Source organism: Filicampus tigris, chromosome 13 (assembly GCF_054856515.1).
Source record: "Filicampus tigris isolate MCC_2025a chromosome 13, RoL_Ftig_1.0, whole genome shotgun sequence".
Taxonomy (NCBI): domain Eukaryota; kingdom Metazoa; phylum Chordata; class Actinopteri; order Syngnathiformes; family Syngnathidae; genus Filicampus; species Filicampus tigris.
Window position 1 is genome coordinate 9,372,810 of NC_141229.1, and position 16,820 is coordinate 9,389,629.

The 16,820-nt window shown below is 43.8% G+C and overlaps 2 protein-coding genes across 2 annotated transcripts in view; one reads left to right on the forward strand and one right to left on the reverse strand.

Annotated features, from left to right (window-relative positions):
• LOC147137487 (inositol-tetrakisphosphate 1-kinase-like) overlaps positions 1-6,168 on the forward strand; it is a 36,440-nt gene extending 30,272 nt beyond the window's left edge. The window contains exons 6-11 of the mRNA XM_086049289.1: positions 1,292-1,390; positions 1,508-1,548; positions 2,382-2,547; positions 3,441-3,508; positions 3,628-3,790; positions 4,331-6,168. Of these exons, the coding sequence (XP_085905415.1) occupies positions 1,292-1,390; positions 1,508-1,548; positions 2,382-2,547; positions 3,441-3,508; positions 3,628-3,790; positions 4,331-4,602 (809 nt within the window). The 3' untranslated portion in view covers positions 4,603-6,168. The remainder of the gene's footprint in view (positions 1-1,291; positions 1,391-1,507; positions 1,549-2,381; positions 2,548-3,440; positions 3,509-3,627; positions 3,791-4,330) is intronic.
• Positions 6,169-6,280: 112 nt separating this feature from the next.
• On the reverse strand, positions 6,281-16,587 carry plk4 (polo-like kinase 4 (Drosophila)). Its single transcript, XM_086049288.1, has 15 exons — positions 16,376-16,587; positions 14,035-14,130; positions 13,699-13,794; positions 13,182-13,296; positions 11,378-12,350; positions 11,207-11,298; positions 9,784-10,133; positions 9,604-9,708; positions 8,433-8,535; positions 8,194-8,343; positions 7,442-7,667; positions 7,149-7,251; positions 6,929-7,066; positions 6,745-6,851; positions 6,281-6,615 (listed from the first exon to the last, which is right to left on the reverse strand). Exons 1-15 carry the CDS (start codon positions 16,406-16,408, stop codon positions 6,504-6,506), a joined length of 2,799 nt encoding a protein of 932 aa, XP_085905414.1. The 5' UTR covers positions 16,409-16,587; the 3' UTR covers positions 6,281-6,503.
• Between the last annotated feature and the right edge of the window lie 233 nt (positions 16,588-16,820).

Consider the following 16,820-nt stretch of genomic DNA (forward strand, 5'->3'; position numbering starts at 1 on the left):
TTAGCATGTAAATGACACGATTTTTAAATGTATTTGACATTTTCAAGCCTTGACGGAGGTATGTGCTCCACTACATGCTAGTTCATTCGTTTGTTTTTCCAGAGGGGAAATTGAATGAGTCACAACATAAATTGTGATGCATCCTGAGCTCTGATTCTATTCTATAAAAAAAAAAAAAGGGGAAGGGTGTTTTTTACTTGCACCGGCATAGAACAACCTTGGACGTAATCAAGAAAATGGAGTGGGAACAAAAAGAAAAAAATGACGTACAGACGTTTGCATCATTTACCCGTTTGTCTATGCTGAGGACGAGTGAGCCATTGATCAAACGTCAGTTTAATCATCTGTCTGGTGAGCGGTGACTCTTCTTGTCTGCTGCTTCCTATATCTCAGGACATCCTGTGTGCGTGTACCAGGGTTATAATAGTTTGGGATCTTTCACTAGTTAGTGTTGATTTGAGTTTTGATTTTGTTTTGACCTCGTTTTTTAAATTCAGTTTTAGAGCACGTTAGTTTTTACTTTGTAAAAAAAGAACAAAGGTCACTAGTATTGCGTAATAAAATAAACGTTTGACCTTCCTTCTTCTGCGTGATTGTACAGCAGTACTGAAATAAAGACATTTTAGAAGAACCCTGAAAGCTCATGTATATTAAATGTCAAAGATGAAAACAAAGGACAGTTTCGCTATGATTATAATTAGTTTCTTACTTTCATTAATGTAGGATGCATTTTCAGCTAGTTTTTTTTTTAAAGCATTTTTGGTTTTATTTTGTTAAAGGAAATGATTTTTCAATTTTAGTTTTACTTCATTCGTTAGTTTTCATGAACTAAACACCTTGGTGTGTACTGTGTAATGAATGTAATAAATTGACATTTGAAGACGAGGATGAAACAGGACAGTACAGTATATTATAGAAGAGTTTTGCGAATGAACGTAGTGGGTGTGTACGAGTCCGGCAAGTGGTGACCAGAGACGTTCAAATGCAGCAAGTCCAAAGAGTTGAAGCTTTTGAGTTGCTAATATTAACTCAAGCGTGGGCTGAACATGCTAATTAACCACAAAATATTTTAGACTGAATTATAATCCATGCATTAAATCTCTTGAAGATGTTTCTCTGAACTGAACCTCTTTAGAATTGAACTATCGAATGTCTGTCCAAGTTTCTTAGAACCAGTCGTCTTAAGTCCAACTTCCCAGCGGCCATTTATTTTCTTACTAAGTTAGGATTCTTCAAAGTATTTTCTTTTGAAGTCCTCCAATTTCTCCTTTGTTCTCTTCCTCGTCGTTAGACGAGAGGATTTGCTCTCCTCCATTCATGGTGCTCAACAGCGAGTGCTGCCCGGATGTGCTGGAGCAGATCAGGAATCACGGACTCACATTCCCCTTCAGTAAGTCTTCCGAGCCTGTCGGCACCTATGAGGAATAATAAACTTGATATAAACACACGTTTACAGTACTTTGTTGTCACCTTCTGACGCATGTCCCTATTTTGATTCTCTCCTCAGTTTGCAAAACTCAAGTGGCTCATGGAACTAACTCCCACGAGGTAAGTGGCCCCTGTGACACACAACACTTCTCATAACCGCAGTGACAGCCGTCACTCCTTGACACACAATCACGCTTGTTAAATCAGTGATTCACAAATTGTAGCGAGCCGACGCACATATTTTACATCGCCAAAAAAAAATGTCAAGGCGGATACACGGGTAAATTATGTCGGCTCTGCCATCTACTGGACGGCTATTTTATTGCACACACGTCACTGGCATAGACAGATAGAAGTAAGACTTTATACTTGTAAATCAGTGTTTTTCAAACTTTTTTCAGTCAAGGCACATTTATTTCATTGAAAAAATCCCACGGCACACCACCAGCTCAAATTGTAAAAAAAAAAAAAATAATAATAAAAAAATGCTTATTTTAACAATATACGTGTAATATTGTTTATATAAGCATTTGTTAACATTGAAAAATGACGATATACTATAACATATTGAAAAGGAATTTAATAAACACAAAAAACAAGTATTGTTTCATATTGATACTCAGTGTGAAACATGGGCCTGTTTGGATAAACATGCGTCACTAATTCGCTCATCTCTAAACAAAGACAATTGGCTACCTGCTGCTGCTGCCACCTGCTGGTATGGAAGAGTACTACATGATTACGCTGCCAGGTGCTAGACCGCGCAGGCACACAAATTAGATCATTTCCCACGGCACGCCTGACAATATCTCGCGGCACTGGCACACGGTTTGAAAAACACTGTAGTAAATAGTCCACTTTCGAATTACATTCTTGCAAATAATTACCGAGTGACTCTAGCGGGAATATTGCGCTGAAATCAAAACACAGCCCTTGCGACCTCTTGCCCCCAGATGGCCATTATCTTCAGCGAGGATGACCTGAAGGACGTGAAGCCGCCTTGCGTCATCCAGAGTTTCATCAACCACAACGCCGTGCTCTACAAGGTCTTTGTGGTCGGGGACTCCTACACGGTGGTGGAGAGACCCTCGCTCAAGAATTTCCCCGCCGGACCTGCAGGTAAGCAAACAGGGAGCGACCAATAAAAGACGTTGTAAAATGTCTTTATAGCACCCTGAGGTTGACCTTTGAAGGTTTCGACGAGGAATTGACTTTTGTCCAGGTATGCTCAAATTGTCCAACATGTTGAAAACTACCCAGAGGCAAAGTGCACATTTACAGACAGTCTAGGAATACGCACTTTACCCTCCTCTGGGACAAAAAAGTAACAGTGCAGAGAGGACAGTTTGGAGCACTGAGCTTGGAATGTTCTGTTTGGTCCAATAGAACTTGTAACATTCGTGACAGGTGGCATAGTTGGAACGGCAGTAAATACAGACTCATTGATGCAGTGGGTGCCAAAAGTCGCAAATGCTTGCTTGCAATAAAATGCAAAAGGATTTGCACGCACCGATCATGCAGCCGCGTTTCACATGCTTGAGCCAGGTTTCATGTATTCGTCTCCACTCAGAGGCAGCGAGTGTTGTCTTTTAGGAGTGATAAAGAACCCTGCTCGTAACATTTCGCCATATCCCGGAAGTCTAAAAGTTGATTTTATTTTTTTTCCACGCTAATCATCCTTCAGATAATCACCTCGCCTTAAAAACGGCAATTAAAACAGCGCCGGTGAAGAGTATAATGGCTGAGTGTTGTAAAATATTCAAATATGATTTTTTGCTCTCAGTGGTCATATTTAATGAACGCGAGGTGTTAATTTGATCTTACATTTGCCTTACTTAGACTTTTGACCCCCACTAATTTGTGTGACGTTGATTTTCACACACAATTGGACCAAGACATTTTGAAGTCGGTGGTTCCCTCAAAGATTGGGATTTGTCGCCACCTACTGCTTACGATGAACAAATACAGTACCGGTATACATGATTCCCTTTTTTGCTTTGTTCTATTTTCAGACAGGAAAGCCATTTTCTTCAACAGCCACAACGTTTCCAAACCGGAGTCATCCTCAGACTTGACCTCGGTACGATTCACATCTTATATGACTCTCCCAGCACTTTTTTTTTTTTAATTATTATTATTTTTTTGGACTTTCTGTCAAGCCCTTGAGAAGTTACCCTTGTCCTTGCGTTGTGATTGTAGAGGGAGAACGTGGAGGGTGTGTCTCAGCCTCCCAGCGACGACGTCATCCGAGAGCTGTCCAGGCGCTTGCGGCAGGCGCTGGGCGTGTCCTTGTTTGGCATCGACGTCATCATCAATAACCAAACTGGCCAGCACGCCGTCATCGACGTCAACGCCTTCCCTGGTGGGTGCACGTCCGCCTTAAGAGGATTTTTGGACCGCTCATTCAAAGTCTGTTCTGGGTTTCTTATCCAGTTCCAATTTGCAAACGGTTGTAAAACAATCAAATGGAGTGATTTTAATTGGTTCCATGCTTATTCTCTTGCCGTGCCAAAACCTTTATTGACTGTACAGACATTGAAAGAGAAGTCCACTTCTGTATGCTAAAACCAAACACCATTTTACCGCCATCTTGATGCCAAGGAACTGTTGAAGTGAGTTGTGGAGCATCATTTAGATAAAACTAGCGCTTTGCCCCCATCTTTAGTAGCAAGGATCTTATGTTGAGGTGAGTTTCGGAGCTTCCTTTACACAAAAGAGGTGTTTTACCGCCATCTTGGTGACACGGAATTATGAGTTGAAGGAGCTTCATTTAGAAAGAAATAGCGCTTCGCTGTCACCTTACTTGGGGATTTTTTTGCTATTCGTGGCAGGCCTCATCACTGATGTCAGTCTGTCCCTATGTTACCGTGCCTGCAACTGATTCCCCCGCCCGTGTCGCCAGGTTACGAGGGCGTCCCCGAGTTCTTCAGCGACCTGCTCAACCACATCAGCGGCGTGCTCCAGAGCCACGCGGGCCCGCCCGAGCCGCCCCCCGCCGGCGAGCCGCCCAAAGGCCTGAGCAGCGCCAGCGCCGCCGCCCCCGCGTGGATGGTGGAGGGCGACGCGGGACTGAAGGGCGCGCGTCACCAGCGGCTGGGCTGCAGCTCGCCCATGTCGCCCAACTTCCAGCAGCACTGCGTGTCCACCATAGCCACCAAGGCCTCCTCACAGTGACTCCGAAGACACCCACCCGGCCCCTCTCTGGAAAAAAAAACACACATCACACCGGTGACAATAACAATGAATAATAAATCATAACAATTATGATGATAATGGTAATATATCTAATCACAACTTTTTCCCGTGTAGTTCTTGCTAAATGATGGTGATTGGGTGTAAAGCTTTTTTCCTCTCTCTCTCTCTCTTTCTCTCGGCCTTTATTTTTTGTATTGTTGTTTTTGTCCAATGAGACGTTAACAGTACTGTAATGTGAACCTTTTGGGAAGTCATTTGTATTCTTTGCTGCAGTGACGCCCGGCTCGGCATTTTCAGACTGGGGAAAGATGTGCCACTAGATGTGCAATGTATGATCCCTTCTGTGTATGTGTGCGTGCGTGCGTGCGTGTTTTGTGTTCAACACCACTGACTCCTCTGTGAGGGAAGGGAGCGTGCGTTTGAACTGAGATAAACTGTTGACTTTCTGAGTGCCATCACATTTTAGACTTGAGTTGAACAGCCGAGGAGGAAATCTCCACGTGACCAAGTGGGCGCAGGAATACATTCCGTTTGGTTCCTTCTTTCTTTGGTTTGCTTGTTTTCCACAAAATGAACCCCACCTGCAGGATTCCATTGTGAGATTCCTCACAGCACTTGGTAGCGTCTGTTGTCTTTTTGTTTGTTTTGTTTCCTTTTATGCTCACTGCCTTCCGAGCGTAATTTATTCCACTGATTGTTTTAGATCAAATGTGCCGTTACCACTTTAAAGATTATTAAATAACTAACATTGGTTTAATGGGGCGGTTTGGTTGATTAGACTCCCACACAGAAGAGCAAGTGTGGGACATGAGATTTTTCTTGAATTTTTATTTTTTATGGGGGAAATGTTTTCTATGAAAGGCAGCATGTGAACAAATTGATTTACTAGAGGAGCAGTTGAAAAAAGACAAATTGGAGAACAAGTGTTGTTAAAAGGGATAAATGTGTGCAAATTGGCCAAAATCTTGAAATGTGTCTTCCTCTAAGTCTGCTCCCCGACGCCTCAGCTCGTTTTCCTCATCCTGTCGAAGGTCAACGATCGGCCTGAGGTCAAGTCTGCATTTTGCCTCAGGTCAGCTGGGAATAAGGGAAAAGCGGTATAGAAAATGGATGGATGTTTGACCCTAAAAAAGACTGATCGGGAAAAGACTGCCCACCGCTGCTGTAAAGTCACATCATCTCACCAGCATTCAGGACACTTACCACTTACATACTCACTTTCATTTAAATGAGTAGCCTGAAGGAGGCAGGCTTAGAGGAAGCGTACGTTTTGTTTTGTGTCAGGCATGACAACAAAAAAAAAAACAACTGGTGAATCCTACCTGCGGTCACGTGTACCCCAGTGTGATCATGATCAGCAAATCTGCTTTCTACCTTCAAAATGTTTACTCCTTGGGTGTCGTGTACAGTACGTGTATATACGCCTAAGATTGCTTCCTTATACAGTGCGTTGTTTGGTATGCATTGTCATGAAAAAGAATCCATAAACTTTTTTTTTTTTTAATCAGTCGACTCACACAGATGAAATAAATGAGTGGAAATTTCTCTTGCTTTTGTGTTTTTGGGTCACTTTGAATGGTGTTATTAGTGTTTGAATCTTCATTTAATTTCTAAATGTGCATCCATGAGGTGCGAAGAGAAGCGCAGTAATGGCAAATCAAGCCTACAGACATTTATTGGCCCCCTGGTTGATGAATGCCACATTTCATAGTACTGCTAGTAGACAGCTACAACACAATGCTGCTTTACAAAAGAATCACTTAATAAAAATTAAATATTTTTCCATATTCCTCTGTACATGTAAAAATAAAAAACGAAGACGAAAGTCATCACACATACATAAACACATAGATATTTACAAAAAGGTGAAGAAGTAAATGCTAATGTGCTTGTGGATGACGAGCTGCCGGGTTGGACAACAGGCCGAGGATGGTGGAGAGGCAGTGCAGCTTTTCCTTGACATGCTCGGGAAGCTTGTCGTTCTCCTTATACCTAGGATCAACACACACACACACACACACACACACACACGTGCTCTTCAGTAGGTTTACATTGTTGGTTCCTTGGCCCACCCCTCAAACGCTTGTATGTAAACCAGTTAGTAAGTTTGCCATTCATCACCTGGTGATGCGCCCCTCAGGAGAAGTGTACATGATGCAAGAAACTCCGGCCTGGACCACCAGCTGGGAGCCGTCATTGAACTGCACCCACACTTCGCCGCTCGTTAACTGAGGAGACAACACGGGGCATTCGGATGACCGGCTCTGACAAGTTGTTCATACTAACGGCTCGGGGCGTCTATTACCTGCGAGGCCCAGCCAACGTTGGGCACAAAAATGGACTTCACCACTTTGCCGGTGTTCTGCAGGTCGTCCAGACGCGCAGGGGAGCTTTTTTTACTCTGGCTGGCCGAGGTGAAGTCGGAGCCGTCGTAGGAGATCATCTAAACGCACGGATGTGTTTCGTCTTGAAAGATGCAGTTGTTTAAGACAATCGTTTATCTACACATGATGCCGGAGACTCACCGAAGGAGTGATTTTTGGAGGGCGGGGAGGCGAAACATGATCAGGAGGAGCAGGCTGGGACGGAAGTGATGTCGAGAACGGAGAGTCGGGGATGACGGGCCTCCTAAAAATGACCAAAAAAATTTATTTATATATCTCTGTTTATCTATATCCATCCATCAATCTATATATACAGGTCCTTCTAAAAAAAAAAAAAAATGTAATTTATGCTAAAAAAAATTAGCATATTGTGCTAAAGTATTTATTTATATATATATATATATATATATATATATATTTTTTTTTTTTTTTACCTTCCAATGCTGATGGGGAAGAAGGGACCTTTCTGTGTGATTCGCTCCTCCGCCTCAATGGCGGCCTCCAACGACAGACACATGCGGTGGCCCTCGTCCGACAGCCCGGCGTACACGCGGCTCTCGGCGCTCAGGCCGCTCAGGCCCACCTCGCCCTTCACCGTGTACGACTTGCCGCTCTTCTCCACCACGCGCAGCAGCTCCGACGTCTTGTGACTCTTTGCCCCTACGACGCGTTCGACAAAAACGTGTACGTATTACGATTCACGGTCAAAAGACACCGAGTCACATTTTCCAGCAGATAAAATGTGCCCAATTTTGGCCCACGTCTGACTTTAAAAGCGCTGACATCATGCAAACCGTTATATGACCAGTGTCTCACTTATGAGTAATTTTATCCGTAATTTTTAATAAGCGGCACAGTTCCGCTAAAAACATCGAAGGAGGATTTTTAAACAAGTACTTTTCTCAGGAAAAAATAAATAAATACATAACCTTAAAATGAGCATTGCACCTTACATTTTCGGCTATGCGCAGATCCCTCATAAAATAAGTGAGTCAACATTGCTCGTGAACATTTTTAAATAATATCAAACAAGCTTTGCATATTTTCATTTTGTGTTTCAGTGTAATATATGACCGAAGAAAACGTGAATAGAAAAGACAGAAAGGTGTCCCTTTGAGCCGCTGGCATAAGCACGAATGTGAATGACGGCCATGGCAGCGCCGCTGCCTCGATGCTGATGCCTCACCGTCATAGAAGCAGACCTCCAGGTCAGCGTTGGGGGAGTTCTCCATCAACATGACTTTTGCGTACTTGGTGTAAAGCGTCACTTTAGGGGTCTTGGACTTGACCAGCTGCACAAACTTCCAGGCGTACTGATACTTCTTCCAGTATTTTTCTGGCGACGCACAAACAAACGTGTGAACGGGATTGAGTTGAAATCACAGTGAGGTGGTTGTTTAACATGCGCTTGCACTACATTCTCACCTGGAAGATCCTCGTAGCTGCAAATGAGGATATCTTCTGGGGGGGCAGGCGGGCAGTCCAGCACAGGAAAGCCTTTGCCGCCATTGGGCTGGTATATTGTCACCTGCAAGAATGAACACATTGTAACAGAGATTCTCAAACAGAGATTATTAGGATTGCAATTTCACTTACTGTAATCCCTCAACAATAACAGACTTTTTGGAAGGTAAAAAAAAAAACAATCGTCCTAATTTAGAGGATGTACATATCGATTTATCTGGGGGGGGGGCACTTTCATTCCAATTGGCGTTGGGCCAAAACCTTGTACCTCCGAAATAAGTTTTGTTCAACCATTAGCATTGCTTTGTGAAAGAGAGCGAGCCATTTTCAACACTTTCGATTGGTCAACAACCACGAGTGTGACACGACACGAAAAAATATTACATTGACCAAAATGTGACTTATGATGCTGTGGCCCGATGCCAGCGACATATCTATTATTAGATACTTACTGTCTAACCTCGCGGCCAAGCCGAAGCTCACTAGAGTGGGTCGCTGGGCAAGACCCAATAAACTGATTCCCAGTCCCCAAAACTGCTGTATCGATTTCCACCAGTAGAGGGTGCTAATCGACTGCCAAATGTTCATTGGGAGTTTGAATACGTCCCAGTTTGTGTGGAAAATGGCCAAGAACAGTTGCGGCAGAGATTCAGCGTCCACCTGTTTTTGGTAGCCAACTTATTCGAGTTATATTATTTTTTTCACAGCCCTACAGAGTAGGTAACAACAAACAAATTGTGGTAGCGTAGTATTTAGGAGTATTGAGTACAAAAAAAATCTGATTTAGAAGTGCAATGTGTATTCAGCGGAATAACAGCTTTGTGTTCGGCTGCCGGTATTCCGGCTCGGATTTCACATCGAGTAACTACATTTGTGAGTAAAGAGCACCACTCTTTCAGTATACAGTACACCCCTTCGTGTTCATGGTTTGACAATTGTGAATTTGCCTATAAGCAGATTTTGTGGGGGAACCTTTCCTTTGTTATTCTCTGACAAGCTGCGATTTGCCGATTTTGTGCTCAGGCCAACCCGATCTGAAAAAAATCACCTGAGATCTTTGTGCCTCGGACAATTTGCCTTGTAATGTAGATTTGGCCACAAAATAATTATGTTTGTGCTATAAAGAGCTCACCATCGAACCATCAGAGGAAATCCGGAGGACTTCCTTGACCCTCTCTTGTCCATTTTGGCACTTTAAGAGCTCCATGCACACCTCGCCCGTATCCAGGACGCTCACCTGTGAAGAGGACACGCTTCCCCTCAACTGAGTGAACTCAACTAAAATGACATGGTGACGTCGGAAAGCACCTACAACGGTATTTTTGGTTTTCTGTCTGATGGGCTTCAGCCTGGAGGCGCACAGAGGCGGGACGAGGTCTCTCAGCGTCTTCTTCTCCTTGTCAACGGCCGATTTGGCCGAGGGCGGCTGTGAGGTGGAGGAGGAAGAGGGGGAGGACGAGCAGTGAGGAGGCTGGAGGAGGCTTCCGGGTATATTCTCTCTCTGGTACACATCCAGGCCGGAGGGGTGGGGGCAATGCAGGCCGCGATGGGGGTCGGCGGCCCGGTTTAAGGGCTTTTCCGTCCACGAGGCGTGTCCTCTGTCGCTGTGGAAACTGACGCCGCTGCTGTGAGCGCTTCTGTCGATGGGCCTCGGACCGCATCCTGACAACGGAAGGACAGCGTTATGTCGGGATCTGCTTGAGCCGCTGCTTTAAACCCTATTTGGAGTATTTAAAGCCAGTGTTTTTATATACCGCCTTTCATGCTGCAGCTTACAAAAGGTGAGCAGAACTAAGATGATGTCAAAGCGCATTGAGGGAGAAATATTAGCAGGCTGAAGACATGTAGAAGATGAACAAAAAATACGAAGGAAAAAAAGTTGTAATTATCAAAAGCATTGAACAGTGCTGAAAGTGCAACTTACCATCATTAATTTATTAATTTCTCTAAACTTGTCCTCATTAGGGTGGCTTACACAATTTTATTTTATTAAAGGGGAAGTCAACGCAAAAATGTTCACTAGTCTAAACACGGCCTTCTGATTCATATTGCATTTGTGGAATATGCATTAAGCAGGCAAATCGGCCCGTTTTTGTCCATCTCAGGGGGCGGCCATTTTGTCACACGTTGTCGACTGAAAATGATGTCACAGTTGTCTCATGGCTCAGATAATGACCAATCATGGCTCATCTTAAAAAAAACAGGTGAACCGTGATTTGTCCTTATCTGAGCCCTGAGCAACTGTGATGTCATTTTCAGTCGACAGCAAGTGACAAAATGGCCCTGGAGAGGGCTAAAAACGAGTGTGTTTGGCTGCTTAACTCAATATTCCAATAACGCAATGTTGTTCCCCTTTCGGCTTCTCCCTTAATCAGAATTAGGGGTGAGAATCTATGGGTAATTCGATTCCGATTCAGAGGCCCACGATTCGATTCGATTCCGATTCCAATGCATCACTACATTGGCTTACATTTATAGTCCATGCAAAACACCGGTACCTTTTTAAAAACAAAAAACTCAAGGAAGAGCAATGATTTATATTTCACACTTTGACTTAGCTATACTGGAGACAAAATATTGTCAAGAAAATTTGGGGGTTGACTTCCCTTTAACTATTGTGGGTAAATTTATTCTTGTAATATAACTGCTTTTTTTCCCATCCATCCTTCTGTCTCTCTGTTCATCCATCCAGACTGCGCTGTTTAAAAAACGATTTGGAAAGATCAAGAGATTACCATCGTTATTGAGCCAGTTCGTAACTCCCTCCATGTCCTGATATTGGAGGTTTGGCGGATGTGTCGTCGGTGTGGAGAACAAGTACTCAGAGCTAGAAAACAAAAAGGCGTCAAATGAATAAACAGAGTGCTTCTAGTCAGCGGGGACATTTCTGGTGGGTGAGTGCTTACTTTGCAGACTGCTTGACAGGAGGTGAAGGTATCTGTCCATGTTCTGAGAACGGATGAGGGGTGGCGGACGAGGGGAAGAGTGGTCTTCCAATGCCTGTCAGCGATTCTTCAGAGTGACACCGGCCCGGCTCGGCCTGATCGGGCATTCGGAGTGGTCCGGAGGAGCCGAAGCGATCTGAGGAGTGGGCTCGATGTAGATAGTGGGAGCGGGGCCGCTCGCTCCCTCCCCCGTGAGGCGGCCTGCCCCCGCCTTCGTTGTGGAAGCCGTCCGGCGGCCGCCGCTGGCGCCAGGGGTCCGCGTCCTCAAAACAGGGCCGAGCGGGCTGGAGCGGAAGAGTGGCCACGGCCGCCATTCGGTTGGGCAGGGCCGAGCCCACCGCGTGCCTCGTTCTCCTCTGGAGGCGGCTGCCGGACGTGGACGAGGCGCAGCCGGTGGAGATGGTGGCGATCCCGCTGTCCATGGAGCCGTCGTCACCCGGGCCGGGCTCTTTGGTCCTGCCCGGCAGGCTCTGGCTCATGAAGGGATGGTCCAGCACCGCCGACAGACTGGGTCTATGGGCGGGATCCCTTTGCAGCAGCTGATGGATCAGATCCTGGGCCTGCGGAGAAATGTGGCCGGGCATCTCGTAATCCCCGAGTACCACCTTGGAGAGCGTGTGCTTGACCGTGTCCGTGTCGAACGGGGGGCGGCCCATGAGGAAGGCGAAGAACATGCAGCCCAGGGACCAGACGTCCGACTCCAGGCCGTGAGCGCTGCGGGTGGCCACCTCCGGGGAGATGTAGTTGGGCGTCCCGCACATGGTGAAGTGCTTCTCGTCGGGGACTTTGAGCTGGGTGGCCAGGCCGAAGTCTGCGATCTTAACGTTCATGTTGTTGGTGAGCAGCAGGTTGGGCAAGGTCAGATCCCGATGCAAGATACCGTGCGTGTGCAAGTAGAGCATCCCTTTCACTATCTGATGCATGAAGTGTCTCGCTGTGGACAGGCAACCACGGCACGATTGAAGAGGCAGGAAAAGTAGGAGGCATCAATCGAGTTTGTACAGTTGCATGAAAAAAAAAGAGACAGTTTGAACATGCGTATATGAAGAAGACTGTTTTTTTTGTGCATTGTTCCACTTTGAATCGTCCTTAACCAAATAAGGCCGCGAGTGCATATCTGCGTTTCTACCTTTAAAGCCGGGAGAGCGTATATGTCGTTTTCTTTTTTTTAATAAGTTCTTTTTACATCCTCGATTGAAACAGTAATGATTAATAAACTTGGGCCCGTTTGGAAGCCACATGCGTAAGTTTTCAATTTCTTTTGGAATTATTATCTTTCTAACTGCTCCAGGGGCTGAGATATTAATTATTTTCTAGGTTTTGAATTTCCGGGAAAACTTCCAAGTTTTCGAGGTTGATTCCAAAGACGACCTTAAGTTTTAGAGAGAGGTTTAGAAAGGTGCTTCAGGCCTTAATGGACGGATTAAACCAGTAACCGAATCATAATTAAGATACATTTGTGCCAATTCTGTGCTACCAATTTGAAATAATGGATTGGAAATGAGTTTGTTTTGTTTTTTAATCTGATTCATCAATAATTGATCAAATAATCGCCAGATTAATTGATTGTTAAAATAATCATTAATTGCAACCCTAATAATATTTGTATGAAAACACTTAAAAAAACAATCAGTTCTTGCACTATTTGCCAACTTATCCCACGCCGCTGCGCGAACAAGTTCATTGCACTTGATACGCTTCCCATGCACTGTACTGGACCCGATATAAAAATGTGAATGTTTGCTTTAAAAAGAAAACTTCTGACCTTCCTCCTCAGAAAATGGCACCTTGCGCTCTTTCAGGTAGCGGCCCATCTCCCCATTATGGCACATTTCCAAAACCAGGTACACATAGTTATTGTCTTCAAAGTAATTGTACAGCTGAAAAACAGATGGGAAGTGCAATTTAGCTTTGAGAAATATACAAAATGGCAAATGTCGCAATAAATGAAAAGCAAAAACAGAGGGATAGGATGCATGGATGCATTGTGACCTCTACTGCAAACATGAAAGCTGGAAAGATTTGTCTTTAAATGAAAATTCTTCTTGACAGTAGTCCTTGTTTTTATTGTCATGTTTTTCTTTCTTTCTTTTTTTCATGATGCAACACATGTATTCCTGCAGGTCAAAAAACATAATCATAATAAGGAAGTCTTTGAATTAAAAAGAGACAACTGTCGAAAAGAAAACAATACTGGCTGAGTACTAAAGAGTCCACGGGACAGTTTGTGCCCTGTAACCGCGGCAACACTAACAAAAAGCAAAAACGCGCGGTGCGTTTACCTCAAGGATCGAAGGGTGCTTTAAGCGGCAGTGAATCTCTACCTCGTTTGTCACACGCTGGACCATCCCAGCTTTGTGCATCATTTTCTTGTCAATCTGCAAACGGAGACAGAAGATGACGTAGTTGCTACCTAACAGGAATACGGAAGTGCTGAACAGTCAATCTGTCGTGTGTAAAGAAGACAATGAAGCACCGAGCATGCGGGGAGCCATGATGCCCTAATTGGACCTCAACAGTCTCAGATGACAGCTGTGTGGGCGTGCGTTATTTATTGTAGACTAGACTTTTCATTACAGCTAACGCCAATTACCTGTCATTAGCCAGGTCATTCTTACCGTTTTGATGGCAACCTCCAAACCGGTCTTGACGGATTTTGCCCGGTAAACGCAGGCAAAGGAGCCTTTGCCAAGGAGGGTGAGGACTTTAAAATCCTGAATAGAAAACAAACAGGAGAGAAAATAAAAAAAATGCATATTATTCAAAAGGACGCTTCTTTGCAAGTGGGCCTCCGAAATGTTTTCACCTCAAGAAAAATCAAACCTTCTTCTTATCCTTATTGGGACATCGAGTAAACTCCAGCCTATTACAGCTGACCAACAACCATTCCCACTGACGTTCATTCATACTGTATGGACAATCAATCACCTAACAGGCATGTCGTGGGAATGTGGCGGAGAAAAACCCACGCAAGCATGGGAGGAACATGGAAAGGCCCAAGAACAAGATGGCCCGAGCCAAGATTCAAACCCAGAGCCTCCGAACTGTAAGGAAGACGTGCTAACCACAACCACCGTGCTGCCCGTGGTCAAAAACCACATTAATATATATATTTTCTAAATCAATAATATCAAATTAACAACAATAAGTGGTTAATAAACCATAATTTGGGGGAAAGATGTTTTGCAATACACACTAATGCAAAATCAAATAGTAAATTATTCAATTAATCGATGGAAAAAAATCTATGGAATAATCAATTTTAAAAATATGCCATTGTGACAGCCCTACAGCCAACCATAACCCTAACCCAAACCCACCAAAACAGCTTACAAACGTATTCTGTAAATACTGTACAGTAACACAATAATATTGACCTGGTAGCCTGTACTCGTTGTGGGAAGCCACATACTGTATTAGATACACTTGTGAAATTGACACTGAAAGAAGAATTCATTCAACATTCTGTTTATTATTATTATGCTTTCATTCATACTGGAAGATGTCTCGACGCGGGGGTCCTCGGTTTTCGGCTGAGTATACATAGGTCAGAATGTTTTTGGGATACGGGAGGAGCATGCAAACTCAAACACAGGAAGGTCAAATCTGGGATTTGACCCGCAACCACAGATATGCAAGTCCAATCTACAAGCACAAAACGAATACCCCTCTGACAGTGTCAATCAAAAGAGAGCACCTGATCTTAGTAGAAATTGCACTTTGATCCAAATGAGACCAAAAGCATGATACCTCAATATTGAGCTCCCGAGTAAAACACAACCTCTCCTCTTCATCTTCACTGCAGCTGAGATCGTGAAAGTAATTGGGTATCCTGCGGTACATGCTGCCGAGCACAGACGCCAACACTTGACGGCCGAGACAAATGCTTAACGGCCGCACAAGCCAAGAACACCTGACGCCGTCAGATGGCCAACCACAACCTGCAATTATCCCCGCGCGCTTCCCGCGAACCAAGCCACTTGGAGCCGTTTCCAAGCAGCAGGCACAGGGAGTCAACACACACACATACAACAACAAAGCATATTATAAGACCAGCAATAATAACAGCAGCAACAACAACGATCACACATTTTGTACAAACCAACCCAAAAAGTTGGGTCCAATTGACCCAAGTAGTGGATCAGTACCTTTTCACCCATTTGTTTTTATGCCCCCACACCATTTACAGTGCACGCCCAAAAAAAAACATTTTGGACAGTAGCATCAATGTTAACCATTTTGATCAACCTTTTTCAGGAAATACGCATAAAGGTTTATAAATGATTTAATATTACGAATATCAATAAGCTAGGGAATACTGTATTTGCGCATATAACTAATAGCAGTATAATTGGTGGCCTCTTTTGAACAGCCAATTTTGGGATATATTAGGAATGAACGATAAGAAATTGTTTTATCATTTAACAGCCACAATAAACAATAAAATACACACCTTTCATATTAATAACTAAAAGTGTAATTGTACGTTAAGAATAATAAAAACAAATGTCAATACGGTAGTAAGCAAAGTTAAAATTATCGAATAAAAATGAATTAATTTTCCGGGCATATAGGCCTATTGTTGTGAACTCAACGCACAGCAAAAAAATAGATACAAATAAAAAAAAATAAATAAACATGCTAGTTTGCATTAGAAAACAACCCAGTTTCATTTTATGTTTGATCATAAACGATAATAGTAAACAATACTGTAGCAGCAGTAGTTTGCTTTCGAAATCATTTTCAACTGGAAGAAGCAACCACTTTGGTGGGTGCGCTAAAATTACGAACAAAACTTGTATCCAAACTAACTTCAACAGCCAGAATATTCGTGTTAGCAGAAATCTGAGTCTTTTGACACTGTAAGCAACAAGTAGCAACAAAACATTTCGGCTATCTAGCTATCGTATCGAATGCCCGTGCTAGCTATAGCCAGTCCATGCTAGCGTTGACACTCACCTCAATTCTATCGCCGATTGAAACGCTCATCATGAGTGCTTTCGTCGTTGTCGATGCATGTAGAAAATGTGCTGAAGTAATCCGTTCATCGATATCCGTCCAAGCGGTTCTCAGAGGGCAAACTCTGGGTGTTGTTGTATTCCCCTCAAAACGTTGCCTTCGCCTCCATTTTTGAAAATATGCGCCCTTTAGTCTGCGTGGCTACGTCAGTCTACGTCACTCAAAGAGCACACTGGACCACGCCCCCTAAGCAACAAACGGGAACAAGATGGGGTGGGGCGATCTTGGATCACAGGTTTGGGGTGCCAAACTCCAAGGCAGACAATATAATTTTCACTGTTTTATACGTTTTTCACACAATTTAATTCGCACATTTCTGAAAGAAACATGTACAACACAGTAACGGAAATTGAGTCATGTGACTTTGAATACTAATGTGAATTCC